The sequence below is a fragment of the Rhipicephalus sanguineus genome, chromosome 4, assembly GCF_013339695.2.
Source record: "Rhipicephalus sanguineus isolate Rsan-2018 chromosome 4, BIME_Rsan_1.4, whole genome shotgun sequence".
NCBI lineage: Eukaryota > Metazoa > Arthropoda > Arachnida > Ixodida > Ixodidae > Rhipicephalus > Rhipicephalus sanguineus.
This window is the reverse complement of record NC_051179.1, coordinates 77,223,421-77,237,100: the sequence shown is the minus strand read 5'-3', so window position 1 is coordinate 77,237,100 and position 13,680 is coordinate 77,223,421. Positions and strand designations below refer to the sequence as shown.

At 46.1% G+C, this 13,680-nt stretch overlaps 2 protein-coding genes across 3 annotated transcripts in view; both read left to right on the top strand.

Annotated features, from left to right (window-relative positions):
• LOC119391308 (uncharacterized) overlaps positions 1 to 6,631 on the top strand; it is a 66,904-nt gene extending 60,273 nt beyond the window's left edge. Inside the window, exon 2 of the mRNA XM_049415237.1 lies at positions 6,266 to 6,631. Within this exon, the coding sequence (XP_049271194.1) occupies positions 6,266 to 6,631 (366 nt within the window). The remainder of the gene's footprint in view (positions 1 to 6,265) is intronic.
• LOC119390266 (T-box transcription factor TBX2) overlaps positions 6,303 to 13,680 on the top strand; it is a 68,991-nt gene continuing 61,613 nt past the window's right edge. The window contains exon 1 of one of the 2 annotated variants that reach the window (XM_037657842.2): positions 6,303 to 7,172. In XM_037657842.2, coding sequence (XP_037513770.1) covers positions 6,748 to 7,172 — 425 coding nt within the window. In that variant the 5' untranslated portion in view covers positions 6,303 to 6,747. The remainder of the gene's footprint in view (positions 7,173 to 13,680) is intronic. The other variant, XM_037657844.2, reaches the window with a different exon arrangement.

Genomic DNA, 13,680 nt, shown 5'->3' with positions numbered 1-13,680 from the left:
CTCAAATACAGGTATTTTGTGCGATTTGCCAAGTTTGTGATTTTTTTCTTCAAAAGTACTTCGACAAGCAAGGAAAATAATACACTCATAAGATTGTATTTAACTTGTTCTTTGGGTGGAATAAATATTGTGACCGAGAAGTGTACCGTTTTTTTTCCCTAGGCGCGCTCAAAATTCAGAAATTGCGAAATTAGCGGAAAAGTGTTTTCTGCGGCCAAAATTTGTATATGTTTTTTTCAGGCGAACAAAATCTTTTTTCGCAAAACTAACTTCGATACCATTGTTCTGGCTGTAATGCCTAGACCTACAACAAATTTCATCGAAATCGGGAATGGTGACGCGGACCTCGTGTTCGATCTTATCTGGACACACCATGCTAAGAAAAAAACAACTTATCACTATACTGAAAAAGTCCAATCTTCCAACACAGTGCCTGCATGTAATACGTATCTCAGGACAAAATAGATCTAACCATGGGCAATCTTCTGTCTTTGTGTTATAATTCTTGAGTTTTTTTTTTATATATTGATCCCTCAATTGCTTCCATCATTTCTATCTAGGCCCTTAGGAAAGTGCAATTTTTTTTTTTTTCAGGTTAACCTTTCCCCGTCCAACATGTCTCGCGCTGACCTTCTCGTCTGCCTGCTTCTTCACTCGATTGCTCAGTATTTATTCTACACTCAGGCAAGAATACCTATATGGCTGCTTGCATACGTGCTCGCACACTATACTACAGCTGCAAGCGGGGCCGCTCAAGACGTCCTGCGACCTCGCCGGAAAAAAACAATGGCGACCCCATATAGCCGACACTCGTCGCTGCTGCCGTATGGCGATATTATATGCCCGGTGACTCAAACATCCATGCAGCCGCCTCTTTTGTTTTTGTTCTCATCACTTTCATATTTCTCCTTCGTCCGAAGCACTCGTCATTGTTCGACGTGTTTTTCGACGAGAAAGCCGCGCCGGCCCTTGTTAATCGCACGAGCGCATGCGTGCGCGTTTCTTATACAAACGCGACCTTGCAAGGCGGTCTATATAGACGATTTTACGTATATGGGTTTCGGCGCCGCCATATTGGACTTCTAGCCTTGGCATTTTGTGTCTTTAACAGCCAAAAGAATAGTGCTACACGGTAGACGCATAGGTATATGAAAAGACACATACGTCTGGGACGTTTCATGACCTTAGAAATTTACGTCGCAATATACAAAAATAAGAACACATTCAAAAGAAAGCTAAGCTGGGCTAGTTGGTAAGCGTTCATAGTAAATTTACAGCGCGAAAAACCAGAGACGGAAGAAGAAATACTACACAGGACAAGCGCTTGTCCTGTGTAGTATTTTTTCTTCTGTCTCTGGTTTTTCGCGCTGTAAATTTACTATGTAGAACACATTCGTTTAGCAGCCAAAAGTCTCGGAGGCGCCCATGTGTCTCACGCAGAATCGTCCATATACAGACGTTTCAATAGGCTCCGTTCGCGAGAAGAGACAAACACACGGTGCATTCTCTTCCCATGCATTTATCGATTAATTATTTTCTTCTTTCATTTAATACTTTAATTATTTGTTTCGTATTCTGCTTCATAATTTACGATATCGGTATTATTATTTTTATTATTACGCGACGGCCGCCGCGATGGCCGAATGGTTACGGTGCTCGGGTGCTGACTCGATGGTTCCGGGCTCGATCTCGGCCGCGGCGGTCGCATTTTCGATGGAAACGGAAAGCCTATAGAGGCCCGTGTACTTAGATTTAGGTGCACGTTAAACAACCGCATGTGTTCGAAATTTCCGAAGCCATTCACCACGGCGTCCCACATTACCATATCGTGGTTTTGGTGCGTAAAACCTTAGCCATTATTATTATTATTATTATTATTATTATTATTATTATTATTATTATTATTATTATTATTATTATTATTATTATTATTATTATTATTATTATTATTAAGCTCATCAAGAAGAGAGATTGCTGCTTTTAGTGCGGGAACGGCTATATATATATATATATATATATATATATATTTTTTTTTTTTCAGGGAATAAATAATTGCAGGGAATAACTTCTTGGACGCCGGTATATAATATAAATAAAAAAAAGACACACGTCGAAATCAATTCTGACGAAGGCCGATCCCACGGCCGAAACGTAAAGAAACCATTCTGTTTTCCGACGTGTGTCTTTTTTTTTATTCATATATATATATATATATATATATATATATATATATATATATATATATATATATATATATATATATATAAGAAATATTCTCAAGTCCTCTATAGTACTGTTAAGCTGGTAGAACGTCTGACGCAAGTGGTGTCAACATCGATACACTGTCTGATGCAACCAACGTCAACACCAGCGAGGTGTCTGATGCAGCGAGCGCCAGAGTCTCATGCAACACCCGGCAACTCCTGCGATGTGTCTGACGCAACCGATGGCAATTCCTCACGCAAAGTGCGGCAAGCCCTCTCATCCACGGATCCAATTCCAGCCATCGACCAACGGCGGTTCCTGATTGGAGGCTTCGAACTACTGGCTGATGCAAGAAATCGGTCAGGGCCATAAAAGAACCAAGCTGCGCGGGGAAAGGGACAGCGAACGAAGAAATCCCGGATCGTCGTCGCACCTCAGTGCGAGCCCAATAAGCTGTCGGCCCCAGTGCCGAATATGTAACGCCTCTGTTTATATGTATATAATTTGCCTTAACTCACCGTCGCCTTGTCCGCTCCGTCTATCAGCTCTGCGCAGATGCAGCCGCAAGCTGAGACACCCGATACCCAACAGTACGTATAAGGAACACAGAATATGTTTAATTCGCACGGTACGCAAAGCATGCACCCACCGATGATTACACTAAATAATTTCTCAAAGACAAACCAGAACTCAATTATCAGTTATATATATCAAGAGACCCTGTGAGTTTTTATTATTAATATCGTACTCTGCTAATTCTGCATCGTTATGCAAGGTTTGTGAGATTAATAATCTCGGTGTTCTCTTTGATATTCAAACCATGTACATTGTTCTGCTCACTCTAAACGCGATGAAAAAGGCGGGGTAATTCACACTCACGGCTTTGCTGGCACGCTATTGGTGTATTCTATTTTCTAATAACTTTGCGCAAGTTGTATACACATCACCGCAGTTTCTCTTCTTCTACTTGTATGCTTCGTCGATACGGAATCCCATTTCATCATCGTTTATTGATCCCTTAAAGGCCTTTTATAAGGCCTTATAAAAAGGGGGAGGGGGGAGAAATAAATATCATAAAAGCATTTCATGATACAAATGCAGTGTTTTCAAGAATAACAGTGAAATATAAATATACAGCAGATTATGTTGAATAGCATAAGTAACGGAAATTAAGAATGTATAAGAACTATATTCCCACGCGCGCAGGTTGCAATACGCGAACGCTAATTAATACAGTATATATTTGCGCTTTCAGCCGATACTGTTGACCAAAAATAAACAAAAGAAAGGACAACGTAGAAGCTTTATGGAGGAACTGCTTGGCGCGTGGGTCAAATAAAAATAGAAAACAGCAACAGTGTGAATTTGTCTGGGTCGCGCTCTAGAACAGCAAATTCAGGAAGTCTCTATATCGTGGTTTTGGGACGTTAAACCCCAACAATTATTACTATTGTACAAAACGATAACCCTGAATAGTAAGTGTGTGCTTCACGCGCGCGTTCCCGCCTTGTTTTTACCACACATATTTCGTCTTTTACCATAACAACGATGACTTGAAGCGACATGAAGGTTTTACGAGGTAATAAAATTTATATACTTTTGCAAGGATGACGAAACAACTGTTCACCATTGCTACATAGCGAGAGCATTAAATCGGGCTTGCATTACGTTGTGTTAAAGCCAACGGTTAAAGCTTTGCGTAAAGTCGATCTGCTGAGCTTGTGCGTACCGTGCATCGGAGAACAGATGCATATCTACGAGTATAGATTTCGAATGTCTCAGCTACACTTTCAAGGGAAAGCTTATTAACCACGACAGTCCTATATAGCGTCTGAAGGCGCTTGCTTGCAGGCGGGACATTCTGGAAAACATACATATCCCGGCATGCAACTGTCACGTAGTGGTTGTGGCGTCGGGCTTCGGTAAACCCAGGGTTCAAATCCGGCTGTCGGAATATATTTACTTATTTTTATCCAGTGTGCACTATGCTGACTTCACTCGTGTCATGCGTGACGTCATGCCGCAAGCTTGAGTGTCCTCCTAATGGGAATCCGTCGTGCTAAAGCAAAATAAACGCTTTCAGCATTTAAATAAACATAGATAGAAAATTCGTAATTTTATTGGCGTGCATGCCATGAGTCTTAATACACGTGCGAAATGACGTGGGCAATCGCAAATCTACTATTACAAGTTTCATGCATACATGCTGGTGTCAGGGGCGTAGCCAGAAAATTTTTTCTAAGGGGGGGCAGGGGAGGGGGGAGGCAACGTGCAGTGTATTACACACATACACATACAAAATGATAAAATTTCGAGTGGGGTGGGGGAGGCAATCGCAACATTACGCCCCCCCCCCCCCCCCACACACACACACCGTCTGGGGCTACACCACTGATACTACTGCTCAAAAGTGGGATGGTCATTGGTGCTTCACATTGAAAGCATGTCGGCGGGATTCTTGTGACCTGTAGGCTTAAGAATATTTTGTTGGCTTCCATGCACATATAAATTTTTCTGCGATGTCTTTCGGTCCAGGTTTTCTCCTTTTTTATGCGGCGTATCCCAAAGACAGGTGCTAAAGCGAAAACACTTTGCCGCAGGCACGTAGCCAGGATTTCTTTTCGAAAGGGTGGGGGGGGGGGGGGGGGGGGCGAGGACTAATTGATCGAAGAAAGCCTCCATGGCAAAAAGAAAAAAAATGTTGCCCGGGAATATAGAAGGCTGGACGAACTTCGGGGTGAGGGGGGGCCGGGACACCCTGCCCCCCTCCCCCCCTTGCCTCCGTGCCTGCTTTGCCGGTATGCAGAACGAGCACGTGCACTAAACTTCTTTCGTAGAAGATTCACCTGCAAAGGATAAAGTACTATTATTCTGTGCACGTGACGAAGGGTTAACGATGTTCTCAGAGGAATGTGCAATAATTGGCGGTGCGAATACACAGGGAAGTTTATAAGCGAGCGCCGTCTAAGCAGTATACAGCCGTCAAACGCCCGTAGTTAGCTTCCTTGGTAGGGTACATACTTTGACAGACGTCAAAAAGGAACAGTGCCGACAGAGCATGAGTCGTGTAGGGATATTTCGCTCGGACTCTGCGAAGAAAGGGAGACGCACGGCTTCTTGCTAAACACTCCTGTTCAAGCGAGCTCATGCATCGGCGTTGCTCGGTCCATTAGCGGTGACCACACGCGGTGCGTCTATATGTGTTCCTGGTTCCCTCTACATTCGGTGCCACGGAAGTAAATATGCAGAAGTATTTGTGTCGAAATAAGTATGCAGAAAAAAGAAGCCGCTTAAAGGAGTTCCCGCACGACTTCCCCGATTCCGAGAATTCCCCCGGAAGCGGAAGAGGGCTGGACAATTGGCGACGATTTTCGAACAATTAGAGCTAGGGGTTTCCCGACAAAAGCACCGCAGGGGAAGGCGACTTCCCCCTAGCAGGGGTTCTCTGTCACCAACGGCCGCGTCGCATTCTTCTGAGGGGTCCTGGCGTCCACGCCCGCTGACTAATGCCTTCAAAACGAGCCCGACTATTGCAGTGTCAAGTGGTCCGTCGGTCCGTCTGCATGGGAAGAGTACGCGAAGTGCGCGGTCACTTCATCTTCTCCCTCGACGTCCACTGCGAACAAACGCACGCACGCGCTGCCCGACACGACGCAGATAGAGAGCTCGTCATCCGACGGGGAAAGCACCGCTGCTGGCGGACGGCAAGCAGCAACCGCCCCCCTTTTTCTGAGGAAGCGCGAGGCGGAGGGAGAAGAGCGAAGAGGCCCGTCGGCCACACCACGGAAGCACAGGCACGGCTTCGACGGCGCCGACCGGCGGCGCCGACTCTCGCGCCTCCCGCGGAGGCGCCGGAAGGTGGCGCCAGCTGGCGGCGCCGAGGCGCGGCGCCAAGCGCGCTCCCATTGGCCGCCAGCGCGCATCTCATTAGGCGCGCGCACCGAGGCGCGGCCCCTCCCGGCACCCCCCACCGGCACCCTCCTTGCCATGGCACCGCCAGCCAGGCAGCCAGGGGCGCGATATTCTCACCATTCTCGCCGCCCCTCCTCGCCTTCCCCAGGTCGCGCCGCCTGCTGCGCGAATCCTCTCTCCTTGCACGCTGCAACGACGGCTCAGCTCGCGATCCCCACCACCACCGCCGTCGCGGCAACAGCCCGCTGGCAGCACTCGGGCCAGTCTGCGGGCACTGTCCAAGCGACGCGGGTCGGTCGACGATCCCGGCGGGCGATCAGTGATTCTTTTCTCCTCCGGCGTCGTCGGCTCGCGAAAGGTCTGGCGCCCCGTGCTTGGTGCTGCCCCGGGTGCCACCAGTTCACCCTCACACCCCTCTCTCCCTCCTCCGGCCGAGAGGAGGCAGGCGATGGCGCTGCTGCCGGCCCCACGCCACCGCCGCTGCCGTCGCAGCAGCCGGCGCCGATGCTTCTGACGACGCCGCGTACGTGAGCGTGCGGCGACTGCGGTCGTCGCGGCCGGCATCGTGTGCATTTGACGTGTTCTCCGGAGAGTAGTAGTAAGAGCGGTGGTGCGCGACTCCCTTCCCCGATGCGGGTGGAGCCCGAGCTACAGCCCGGGCAGTGCATGGCCTTCACGCCGTTCCTGTTGCCCGGCGCCACGGCCAGTTCGAGCCCGCCGGCGCGGAGCCCGTCGGACTTCTCCATGCACTCGATACTGAGCCAGCAACCGCCCTATCTGCCCCTCGGGCTGCCGCCGGTGTTCGGTGCCGCGCCACCTCAGCTGTTCCCGGGTGCCGGCCCCAAGCTCGTGGGGCCACCCGTGCCGCCGCTGGGCCCGCAGGCGCAGCTCACGCCCGAGGAACTGCTGGCGGCGCGCCACTTGCGGGCGCCGCCGGGCTTCGAGCCCGAAGACGACGGCGTCCAGGACGACCCCAAGGTGAACCTCGAGGGAAAGGACCTGTGGGGACGGTTCCACGAACTCGGCACTGAGATGATCATCACAAAGTCAGGCCGGTGAGTGGTCGAGCGGCCTGATCGGCGAGGCTCTCGGTTTCTCGCTTTCGCTACAACTGCTACGCAGCTGAATACATAGCCAGTGACACAGCCAGCAATATTTTACGGCGGGAGTTCGGGGGCGGTTTCGTTCGAAGGGGGCGCTTCCTAGACAGGCAGTGGTGGCGGTGGGACGGGTGTTGTCATGCGTCCTTTTATGCCAGTTATCCTATGTGGTGGATAAAGCATTCTTCGGGGTAAGGGGGAGGGGCGAAAGGGGAGGACTTGAACGTGCACCCCCTGGCTGTATGGTTGTACGCCATATATGGCGCTCACTCACGCCTGCTACCAATTCTTTTCTGTAGAACACATAGCTTTTGCAGTTCGCGGATTGACATTATGAGAAGTGAGCGTCGATCTGGGCACAGAGAGTCCCTGTTGTCGCTTATAGCAGTGGAGCTGCTAGCGCCGCTTATCTTTTTTGCGCGATAGATAAGATTAGCGAATGAACAAAAGCTGTTCCTCGATGAGAATACGAAAACTCGATGCGGTGTGTCTATACGCGTACGCATTCAAGCGATTCGAGAAAGCAATTCATTAGGACGGCACTGTTTGCGCGGGGAAGAGTTCTATAGTCGAATACGCGAATGCAGTACCGCTCGAAATGTGTAGTTCTGTACACGGCCAGAGGGCCTGCCAGTTTTGGAACATTATACTACTAATCGCGAGATGGGAGAAACAATTTTTAAAAGCGTGCTTGATATGTTTGAGAGGTTGAAGTAGGCGTGTTTTGACAGCTGCGGCAGCACTATTTCGCACTTCGCTTCAGCGTTCGCTGCCAACCACCGGTGAATCACCGGTGGAGGTTTAAAGGATAAGCCTTCTCTTTCTCCGCCCTTCTAGTGTTTATACCCGCTGTAGAAACAAAAATTAGACTGTCTGCTATGTCGTTGGACTCGGTGCTCCGACTCCATGCTTGTGTGTTATGAGGCGTAGCCTCCATTCAATTTGCGCGGTTCAGTCGAACGCAAAGTGTTTGCTTGTTTTCTATTTAATGCATGTACGATGACACACTGGGCCCCTTTGGTACGGTGCCGCGGCGTATTTCGCGAACTTCAATTTGTATATCGTCGACGGTGCCCAACGCTCATGCTTGGATTATACGATAGCGCTGGGAAGCATTTTTATATATCGATACTGGCACGCCCTTTGTACGTCACTGTTATGGCACAAAGGCGGCGTACTGCTTTACTCCGATAAATACTTGACGAGCGCTTCGCAACATTTATGCTCCACAAGGCATGGCGCATGTGCCAACGTTTTTTTCTCCCTACCTTTCGATTAGGGAACTTTCAAGTCACAATCGAGACGTATGTTTTATACGGTCTTCAAATTGTTAGATTGCATACATTTATAGTGACACACAATCACAATAAGCAATAGTATGTCACCGGTATTTTTATAAGTGCGTAGAGAGGGCGTCTGTTTGTCAATGCAATGCCGGAGATTAGACAGACCGCTGCCGGCACGATCGCTCGCTCCAGTTTAGAGCGCAAGATAGTTTATTTACGTTTCTTGCAATGATTCGATTGTGCGCATATAAATGGTATACATCTTATACTGTTATGGTAAAAATCTTTAGATCTAGAGACAATCGGTTACGAATAAGACTGCAATCATTTAAATGTCGTATTATGTCTTTGCACGCTTCCCGCGCAACCATCGCCAGCTGTGAATCGTATGTAAAAGAAAACCGCTGCGTGAAAGTTATGGTACATCGTAACCGCGCTTTATAATTCATATCTCAAAGCGCGTATAGTGTATATGTGGTTAAAGTGTATGTACACTTTTAACCCGATATATGTCTATACACAGATACAATCTACAACAGCTAATCAGATGCCGCCACTTATTATAACTTCTCATAATCTCTTTATAGTTAGCGCTGTATATACACGTCACAACACTTTACGTATAGTTCAGTTTGTCCAGAAAAGCTTGACGTATACATCGGTTCATTCTATCAATTAGCATGGCCGCGGGCGCACTGTTGTCAGCGAGCGTTCAATTGTAGGCCGCTCCTTTTGCATATAAAGTACATGGCTGGTTCGTCGGCTGCCATGCATTACTATAATATACTCATTGTCGCTATTTGTTGTAGTTATAGACTTGTATTATTCTTACGATCTTAATTATCACGCGTAAGGACTACGCTTCGTGAGTACATACAGGCCAAGATTCGAATGTATGCTAGCACGCGGCCGTATTGAGGAAGGCTTCGAGACGTTTGGAATCGCACCTGGATCTCTGAGTTCGTTTTATGTCCTCATTATTAACAGCCGAAATGCGTCACATTGAACTGGTACACGAATACGCGCATAGTATACATTGACTGCATGCTTATCATGTCTGAATTGCGTTATTTTAATTTGGGCAAATCAAACTTAACTTTTAGCGTAAGCGTTTTTAGCTTATGAAGAGTTTAATTCGCTTTAACGCAATTCGGAACGCATGCGCACGTGTGAATTGACGTTACGAACGCGCACGCACGTACGCTGTAATCGTTATTTTTGTGAAGTGGTTGTCAGGAGCATTTGCGGTAGTTGCTGCGTTTTTCGTCCTTTTTTTTTAAATACCGCATTATCATTCATACACCAACACTCATGCAACACCAACACTCCTGCACACAGTGCTGTCCAATAATCCCGTAATAAGGTCGTCATATCTTGTGGCGTGTATCAATGCGTGCGCACTAGACGACAAGATAAAAATAAGGGATATCGTTGAATCCGTATGTGTGATCTTGTTTCGACAATTGCTCTTTTTATTATCGACACGCGTTTCGAAGATATCGTGCGAATTAGAATAAATTCGTAGAATGCATACAAGTTGAACGAAATAGGTGATATATATATATATATATATATATATATATATATATATATATATATATATATATATATATGCAAGTGCCGCTTTAAGCTTTTTCGATTTTGCGGCCCAGGTTCAGTGTTATTTCGCACTGTTCCTCGTCTCGAATTTCAGGTATACGTATTCTGTATACATTCAAGATGAACATCCATATATGCGGACTTCATCCTCCAAATTGCAACACTACGGTACATAAGTTGCTTTATCTCATACAACAAAACCACAGCTGATTATCGAAGAAAGTATGCGCATACTATAGAACGTATAGCTATCTCACAGTGTCTTATACTTCACCAACACTAACTTACAGTATACTAACTTTTAGAAACTCACTTAAGAAACTCTTGTGACTTCGAGCTATACACATGCGGCTTGGTTTCGGCGCATGCATGAGCTATACCGTATATAAACTGACGCAGTGTGCTGGGCGCACAGAAAGCTTGGCCGAGCGAAAGTCAGAACCCCGCTTCCGTACTATTTCCGGAGTACTTACTAACAATAATGCTGATTCGTATACCGGAAGCCAAATCTCGTTGTCTTCTAATTATGTAGCAGCGGGATCATGCAAACTCACGCGAAGCTTTCGGTGTCTCCCGCATATAAATGTAAATGAGCAGAACAGCCCGATGCACACTGTGTAGCACAAATTGAAATGGGTAATCAGAAGATCTGTTACGCGAATCTACATATATTTGCCACGTGCAGCCGGTCTTTCTATATAGTCGATTTTTAAAAATGAAGTGATCCAACTAATGCGCACGTTTGGAGTCTGAAATACAAAGACGAGTGAACCAAGAAAGAAAGAAAGAAAGAAAGAAAGAAGGAGTGCATTGTGTTGTTGTTTGGGAATTGTTCTCAATTGAATTTACGCTAATGGTACATTTTATTGCGCACTAACTTTAATCCATTTCGACATTACTATGGATTCGATTGCGTGGATTATTATTCCTGGGGGTATTATACCCGGTCGTTACCAAGGTACACACACGTGCGCGCGACATCCAGGTGCACCAAAAAATAATGCACCTGAATGTCACGCAGATTTTTATTTCTCCGTCACGCGCGATTTTTTGTAGGCAGCAGCAGCAAGTCGACTTAAACACGGTGTAATTTTTATAACATCCTTTGTAAGAGGTGCGTATATATATAAGCTCTGAAAAACCGTTTACTGCAACACGCACGATGAAACGGGCAGAACGCATATGTGTGCGAGTTTCCCTGCGTACGCGGAAATGCTGCTTTCAGCGTCTTGCTTTCGCGATTAAACTACTTTGTCTTCGACTTTCGTAAAATCCCGGCAGGTCATAAAAAAACGGACTAACCGAGCCGCGATATCTATATAAATGCCCTCTAAGGAGGATAACTTCAGCGTCGACAAACGCAGGCGCTGCGTAGTATACGCTCTTAATCAGGTTCTGGTTAAATGCTGGCTATATTCAGGAAACCAGACAAAAAATGTCCGGTTTCCTGGATATATCTAGCAGTTTAAGCGGGACCTGATTAAGTGTGTATTAGCTTCTTGCGCCACGACTTCTCCGCTGTGTCGAAAAGCGCACTTTTCGGGGTCTCGGCCCGTCTGAGGCAATTAGGAACGGCACTCATTTCTTCTTATCTGCAAAAAGCATCGTGGGTGGAGGGGTGAAGTGGGGGGTACTTGCGATAGTGCGTGTGAAGGCATGAAGCTGGGAGTGAAGCTTGGATATAGGGGGAAATTGGGGGTAGGGGGAGGGGAAGGGGCACTCGTTGAAGGTGTGGATCGCAGGGGCTTTTGTGGAGCGAGTCGCTAATGCAAGTCTTGTGTTTCGGACGCGCTTCGCCGCGCGCCAAATGACGCTCGTGTGAACGACTGCTGGCCGCACGAACTGCGTCCTCTCATGCACGTGCGCGCGCATACACTATATGTAGGTGCGTTTATGTGTATATCTATCCATAGCTTTCTTGTTTGATTGTGTCTTTATAAGTGCACCTACGTGCGTGCAATGCTGCAGTGTATAAAATCACTGCAGGAAGTCTGCAGCATATCGTCCGATATATGGGGAGCGGCTATAGAATGCCTGTGCAGTATGTAAGCAGCTGGGTAACGCAACTACAGGCGGTTAAATCCCCAGTGTATTGTCGTCATGGTTATTTCTTCTTGTGTCTGCAAATGAAGCAAAACACTGGCAGAAAAATAATTATATGCGATGCAGCTACCGCCGTCTGTAGCTCTGAATTCGGCCACCTCTGCAATGATAAAAGAAATAATATTCGGAGTTTCAATTTCGTACATCGATCGCAGTTTCTTTTTATGTTGTGGGATGTCATTTGAGTACGGGTGCAGTGGCACTTTGGTTAATCGCCAGAGTAATATTAAGCTAAACCAAATTTCCTTTGCCTATTTTGTTTTATACTGGCGAAATAAAAATCCGCGCCTTGTTTGAGAAGTGGACAAATTAGTTTTGATAATATCGGTCGAAACTTCGTTTCAATGAGAAAAAAGAAGAAAGCTATTCCGAGAAACTTCATACGTATCTTGTGCCCTTTTTTTCTTTCTCTCTCTTTTAAGTGACGTCTGAACGGTTTCTATGGATCACACGTGAAGCTGCGGACCTTAGTATTTCCGTCTAACTAATGTTTACAGATATAATCAAAAAAAAAAAAGTCTGAACTTACGTCAAGGGACCGCAATGAATGAAAGAAAATGAACTGATTAATCGAGCTGTATGCTTCACCTATCGACTCATGTAAACAGAAGCGCGAGCCTTTATTGTAAAGAACTAATAATTCCACTAACAACTTCTATAGACTTTCTACATTTACTTTCAATGAGCTTAGCTCTTTGCTTGCTTTCGATCCATAGAGATACAGGAGACCGTCACTGAACTGTGATTTACGAACTAATGATCAAAAAAGAAAAAAAAAACGAAAAGCAAAAATGGAAACGACGCTCGTTATAGACGCCGGAGAATTCCAAAATTTATTGGTCTGCAAAAAAAGTGCTGTCGCGCTCATTACTCGATGTATCTGTGCTCAAAATATCGCGATAAGGAAACAACATCGCTCTCTCGATGGGCTGGTACAATCAATAATTTCTGTATTTTGACTTACTTTACATGATTCACATTCAGTCGCATATATATAGTCAGCTGTTTCTTACAAAAGATATGATTCCGTGAAGTGATAACCATCCATATTACCAGTACGGCCGCACATTTGCATTCAGCAACAGCATATATAAGGTACATTTAGTATGTCTTTGGAGTTCAATGGAATATTTGCCTATAAAACTTGCTCGCAAAAAGTTAAATAAAATAGAACCCTTTGCAGATTCGCTGACTATAGTGTATGCCTGGTACAAAGTTTTGTTGCTAAGAAAATGTTCGGGGAACATTTGATATACCTGCTCACAAAAGGCATCCTTCTTTATATCTCGATTGTATGCGCTATGGGAATCAATTAAAACGCCCTTTACCTTTCGTAAATCATAACGAAAGTCAAAGACAACACACGCATATGTGTTAGTATGCATACACATTGACAATTCTCCATTGTCCACTGAGTTCAATGAAGCGAATGGGCTTTTAGACCACTGCATCTGGTCCAGCAAACGCTTTTGCCC